The 6,330-nt window shown below is 39.3% G+C and overlaps 1 protein-coding gene across 3 annotated transcripts; it reads left to right on the top strand.

Moving 5' to 3' along the window:
• LOC105046759 (protein FAR1-RELATED SEQUENCE 5) lies at window positions 1-4,748 on the top strand. 3 transcript variants are annotated; one of them, XM_019851758.2, is made up of 6 exons: window positions 1-229; window positions 1,312-3,636; window positions 3,720-3,874; window positions 3,964-4,176; window positions 4,253-4,316; window positions 4,394-4,748. In XM_019851758.2, the coding sequence occupies exons 2-6, from the start codon at window positions 1,314-1,316 to the stop codon at window positions 4,399-4,401; spliced, it is 2,763 nt and encodes a 920-aa protein (XP_019707317.1). In that variant the 5' UTR covers window positions 1-229; window positions 1,312-1,313; the 3' UTR covers window positions 4,402-4,748. The 3 variants fall into 3 exon arrangements, with proteins under 3 accessions (XP_019707317.1, XP_073108652.1, XP_073108653.1); XM_073252551.1 differs by having other exon boundaries at window positions 27-229; window positions 3,723-3,874; XM_073252552.1 differs by having other exon boundaries at window positions 27-229; window positions 3,720-3,856.
• The last annotated feature ends 1,582 nt before the right edge of the window (window positions 4,749-6,330 follow it).

Raw genomic sequence — 6,330 nt, 5'->3', positions numbered from 1 at the left:
ACGCGCGAGGCCGGATGGGACCTTGGCTTTTCGTCAGTACCCTCACGCGAATTCTATACGGACTCTCGCGTAGGACTTCGTTCCGTTCTTGCCCCTCTCCTCCTCGCTGGGAGGCGGAAACCGCCCAATCCTAACCCTAATCCACTCTCCATCAATCCACCGGCGTCCAAGGACCCTAGAAGATCCAAAAAAATCCGTTCTCTATCTTCTCCGCTCCATTTTGATCCAGGTATCTTTTTTTCCCTGAATTTTTGGATAATTTTCTTCACTTTTGGGTCAAATTTGAAGCTTGGGGCATCCAGTTTTCTGTTTTTAATTCTTAAATCGAAGATTAACATCACTTCCTGCGATTCTTTTCTGAAAGGTTCGGTTTTGGTTTTTGAAGTTCTCATGGGTTTTAAGTGGGTTTTTTTTTTTGATAATCAGCATCTGTTTCGATTTTATTATAATTATTTGAATAGTCATCGCATGATACGGAGCTTTGGATCATTCATCCTTTAATTTCATCTTCTAAGCTATAGACAAGGTTAGCTATCCTATTTTTCTTATACTGTTTGTTCGAAAATTGAAAATTGTTTATACAGTAGTTTGCAATTTTCGGAACTTTTCAAAGAGTTTGGGAGAAGCTGCTTGTACTTGTTTACTTCGTATGAAATTATAGATATGGAGTTGGAGTTGGGGTTGGTGGGGTGCCCCCTGCCCCGGGGGGGGGGGGGGGGTTGTGGGGGGAGGGTTTTACTGAACTGGAATTTTCTATCAAATCTTTTGCTTAGGTTTCAAAAGATGGGGTTTCAATGTTCTTTCTTCGAATATATGGTGGTTATAAGTAAAAGACAGCACCACAGTAATAGTTTAATCAGGAGTCTCATAAGCAATTGCATTTGGAAATGCGATGCAATTATCTTATTCAAACCACTGAAATCAGTAGCATTCATTTGCTTATGCATTGTCTGAGTAGAGTATTATAATTGTTGGAGTTGCAAGTTAGTTTCTATAGTATTGCTGATTCTAATTGATGATTTAGTTTCCATAGGGTGCGGTGATCTATCTTTTGGATGCAGTTTTTCATCAATTATCAATTGATCTTAAATTGATACAGTCCTGCATCAGCACTGTATGTGACTCGTGTGAGAAGTGCCCAAAACAAATGCTTGCTTCTAACTCAAACTTCTTGTGTCACTTGCTTGGAACACTTCGTTTGCTTATTTGCTTCCTTCTCAGATTTAATAGTTAGTTTGCAATGGATGTTTTTCGCGTTGGCTACTCTAAATTACTTTCAGCTAGTGGCTAACTTTTTCATTTTTATCTCAGAAATGGACCCACCTGGTTCTTCTTCGGATAATGGATCTCTGGAAACTGGTGAAGATTCTCAAAGTGATAAGGAGAAAGATGATGCAGAGATAGATAATATGTCACAGGGACCTTCTACTGGAGAGAATGTTGTGCAGAAGATATCCCAAAATTCAAAGGAAGGTGACTCTAGTTCTGTAGCTGTAAAAGATACCAATAATATTGATAAATCAAAGGCCTATGGGAACTCACAGTTGGAGCCAGAAGTTGGTATGGTATTTCATTCAGAAGATCAAGCATATGCATTTTATAATAGATATGCTCATCGAAAGGGTTTTAGTGTCCGGAAGGGTCATCTTGGCCGAAGAAAAGATGGGACTATACGGAATAGAGTTTTCCTGTGCAGCAATGAAGGCTCTCGTCAGAAGCATAGTACACATATGACAAAGAAACCACGTGAAGCTGTGAGAACAAATTGCATGGCTCGTATTGAGTATAAAGTGAGTCGTGATAATGTATGGGTTGCAAGTAAAATCATCTATGAACACAACCATCCACTCGTACGCCCGCATAAAGCACACTTGTTAAGGTCTCATAGGAAGTTGTTGGCTCAGCGTGATGGAATGCCAAATGTTGCAGAAACGGGTAATGATGTAGATAAACCTGCTCAAGCTTTGGAATTTCTGGTGGAAGAGGCTTGTGATGCTGAAACTGTTGGGTTTCTGTTGAAGGATCAAAGCACCTATCTGCACACCAACAGGATGAGAGAACTTGAAAAGGGAGATGCTCAGGTTCTTTTAGAATTTTTGAAAGCCAAGCAGTTAGAGGATCCTTCCTTTTTTTATGCCATACAACTTGATGATAGAGAACAAGTGACCAACTTCTTTTGGGCAGATGCACGCTCTATACTTGATTTCTCCTATTTTGGTGATGTGGTCTTATTTGACACAACTTATAGGACGAACAAGGGTGAAATACCATTTGCACCATTCATTGGCATAAACCATCATAAGCAAATTGTGGTATTTGGTTCTGCTTTGTTATTGGATGAAACAACAGAATCATTTGTTTGGTTATTTAAAACCTTTATGGTAGCAATGTCTAGACGACAACCAAAGACAATCTTTACAGATCATTTCCCTGCATTGTCAAGGGCAGTAAGTTTAACATTGCCTGAGACATGTCACCGTCTTTGTTTGTGGCATATTTTGCAAAATTCAGCAATACATATGTCCCATGTATATAGCAGTGAGCCCAACTTTCAGAAGGATTTCAAAAATTGCATATATGAAGGTGGCTCTGAAGAGGATTTTCATACTCAATGGGTCAATTTGGTTAATATGTATGGCCTTGCAGGAAATGCATGGTTGGATGATTTATATGCAGTACGAGAGAAATGGGCAGTGGTTTACCACAAAAATTCATTTTGTGCTTCCATGACAACAGCGAAATGGAGTGAGAGCATGAAGAATCACTTTAAAAAGAATTTCAACAGGAAGTTGCCACTTTCCAAATTTTTAGAGCAGTATCAAAAGTCATTGATTCGGTTTCGTGAGAAGGAACTCTATGAAGATTACAAATCAAGGCAAACTAAACCAGTTTTGCTGGTTGATATGCCCATGTTGAATGAAGCAGCAGAATCATATACAAGGTTGGTATATAATGAATTTGAGGATGAGATCAAGAGTCAGCTTTCTTGTCTTTGTGAACAAGTTGGTTTTGACGGGACTATAGATGTTTATAAAGTTTCTGTTCCTGAAAAACACTGTTATGGGATTGTTGAATATAACCCATCCAATTTGATGGTCACCTGTAGCTGCAAAAAGTTTGAGACTACTGGCATCTTATGCATGCATGCATTAAAGGTTCTTCTTTTTAGGAGCATTCTTAGCCTCCCATCTCGGTATATACTAAAGAGGTGGACAAAGTATGCGAATGTTGAGGTCATGTCCGATAGACATCGACCAGCTGCTGACACTGATGGTCAAGAACCTTTGACATCGCAATATACCCGGGTTTGCCATAAGGCAATTACTATTGCAGTAAAAAGTGCATTTTCTGAGGATGCCTTACAAATATTTGAAAATGAACTTGAGAAACTGATGTTGGAAGTAGAAAATGTGTTACATATTGCTCCATTGAGTAGGCAGACAGATGAGGAAGATGTGACAGTCATTGATGATATGCAACAGAACGCATTTGAAGGAAGTAAGAAAAGACGGGGCCGCAAAGGTCGCCCTAAGGGAGGAGGACTTGAGCAGAAACGGAACAAGAAAACTCAACCCACTTCCAGTTCTGTTGACATCGTTTCCCAGAACCAGCAATCACAGAATAAGACAAAGACAAGTATGTATTTCTAATAAAAAAAAAGTTAAGTAATATTTTCCATAATTTATTTTTTTCATGCATTTCAATTTTCATTGGAAAAGTAGGACAAGCTGATGTTTTGGGTCAAGCAATGGTGAATGAGTCCTCAAATGTTCCTTCATATCCTCTGGATGCTACACCATCATACTGTACTCCAATCCAAATGCAACCCTCAGGATGCACATCCTTTAGTCAAGAGGTGGTCATGCCTGCTCAGGTTTTGTCCACTTACTTATATTACTGATGTCATAGCGAATCAAGTTGACAACCTCTCTAGTTCGCTTACTGAGTGTTAATCTGTTACAGGAATCATTTACACCCTCACAAGGTGTATTTGACCATACAATGGCAACCCAAGCAGTAAGAAATCCTAGCATAGCATGGTGCACCGCTAGGGGCTCTGTTGGTGTTCCTATGCAGATCATGCAGGGACAATCCAACAATTTTGTTAGTTGGATGGTTCAACCTCGTGGTGTTCCAAATGTTTCCCTGCCCCCACATCATCTTGATGAACCAATGGTATGAGATAATAGACAAATAGAATGTTGTTCTTTTTTGCTTGTTTTACTTAGAGTATCATTTTATTTTTGTGCAGCATTCTGCTCTTCCAACTCAACATCAGTCATTGTCCCGCAAGCTTAACTTTGATATAAACAAAGGTAGAAGAACAACATTACTTATTTATATCGACCCCAAATGTTCCTATATGAACTAACAAAATATCATTAACTGTCAGGTAACTGACTGGGACTTCATTTACAAGACATCAATGATTCCGCTTGGATCTGGATTGCTTATTAATGGGAACTCCATATTGACCTTTCTGCTTTCAGGGAGCTCTGTTCATGGAAGTATCACAGCTATATAATCTGATGTAGAGTGTTTATCATCTAAGGTTATCTTTTTGTGTTGCATATTTTCTGAACATAAATTTGTTTGTATTGTCAATGTCTTAACTATTTCTGTCAATAGACAAAATTTCTGTCTGAAGTAATTGTAGTTGCTTCATTGCTGAAGCAGATAAAGTTGTGTTTAGTTGCCCATAGAATGCAAAATGTCGCATAAATTTTGGCCCAAATTATTTCGCATCATTAGCATTCTTTCAGTTATTGGTACTTTGTTTTGAGAGATACCTTGCTTGTTGGTGGTTAGTCCATCTTTAATATGGAAAAGCTGTCTGTGGAAATTCTGAATGTCTAAGGGCCTGTTTGGGAAATCCAGCAGGATTGAGCTGGGTTTCCTATAGGAATGGGCTTGTTAGTCTGCCCAGCTCCTTTTTTCCTAAAGGCCCGTCCAGGTCTTTGCCTAAATCCCATCTATTGGCCTGTCGGACTGCAGGATAAAAAAAAAAAGATTATGAGGACTTTTTTTCTCCCACAGAATTTGGGGTGAAGAAGGATCTGGTTGATATGGCCTCTTGGACTGCAGGATTATTAAAAAAAAAAAAAGACATATAGAGGACTTTTTTTCTCTCACAGAATTTGGGTTGGAAAGGGATCAGGTTGATATGGGCCTTGGACTGTGTAATCCATGATGCAATGGCAAATCCAGCCGAATCCTGCTGGATTGGCTCTAATACAGATGAAGAAATTGTTTTCACTAATATGGTCTTTCATTGAGTTGGTATTACAGGAAAAATTAGACAGGCTAGCCATGCAGGGTCTGAAAGTGGAGAAGCTGGAAAGAAATCAGTGGAATGACTTGATTGTAGTGTTTCCAAAATATGTTGCTGCGGGGGAAATGAGTTACAAGTTGCTGTTGTTGTGTTCTTCTTCGCCCGGAAGTTCCTGCAGAACGTGTTTTCAGCTGAGGTTCCAAGAGGTGATTCAAGTGCTATGTTCTTTATGAAGTTTAGGAGCGTGGTTGGTGCTCAGTTCAAGGCACCTGTGGATGCCGCCTCTTAAATGGAGAAGGCTTTCACGACAAGGTCAGTAATAACTGTTGAAATGAGCTGTTTTGTATCATGTATTAGGTTCTCATTGTGGTGAAGGCCTTTTTGGATGTTTGGATTGGAGTTGTGACTGCCCTCTCTTGATGTCCTGGGTACTTTGAGGACTCCTCTTGCTTTTGCCTTTTAGATGCTCAATCTGCTGTTGTTTGTACTTTAAAAACGCTGGTTGTGTTTCAGTCTGTTTAATAGTTGCGACTTGTTCCAGGAGCTTGTAAGACTGGTTCTGATGCTGTTTGTGTGTCATCTGTTTTGCTATAGGGATTCTGGCTTCTTATGCTTTCTTTGTCCTCCTCTTCTCTGGATTTTGTTATGTTTGTTTTGTACTTTTTTGCTTTCTATCCATGAATATTTAGTGGTTATGTTTATTTTGTACCTTTTCGCATTCCATCCATGAATTTGTGGCGGTCTGTCAGACCTCATATGTTCTAAGCTTTCTCAACAGAAAAAAAAAAAAAAGGAGAAGAGTTCCACATCGAACATAATTTGCATGACTGCATGCAGTTTTGGTCGGTTTTTCACGAGATTTTTGAATCTCCAGTGAAGCATGGAAATAGGATCCAGGTGCAATTTACTTGTTCCAATGCATTTTGTAGCCCCTGCAGTATTTATGTTTTTATATAGCTGCCTGCATGTACCTGTGAGTGCATTTGTTGATACCAAATCAAAATAGATGACTGTTAGTGGCTTTTTATGTTCGCGAGTACGTGTCTTCACACTTGATC

This window comes from Elaeis guineensis, chromosome 2 (assembly GCF_000442705.2).
Source record: "Elaeis guineensis isolate ETL-2024a chromosome 2, EG11, whole genome shotgun sequence".
NCBI lineage: Eukaryota > Viridiplantae > Streptophyta > Magnoliopsida > Arecales > Arecaceae > Elaeis > Elaeis guineensis.
This window is presented reverse-complemented; position numbering and strand designations above follow the sequence as displayed.

Coding starts and splice junctions, on each gene's coding strand:
- LOC105046759 (XM_019851758.2), top strand. CDS start 1,314: ATGGACCCACCTGGTTCTTCTTCGGATAATGGATCTCTGGAAACTGGT. Junction 3,637..3,719: donor ACAGAATAAGACAAAGACAA/GTATGTATTTCT, acceptor TCATTGGAAAAG/TAGGACAAGCTGATGTTTTG. Junction 3,875..3,963: donor AGGTGGTCATGCCTGCTCAG/GTTTTGTCCACT, acceptor AATCTGTTACAG/GAATCATTTACACCCTCACA.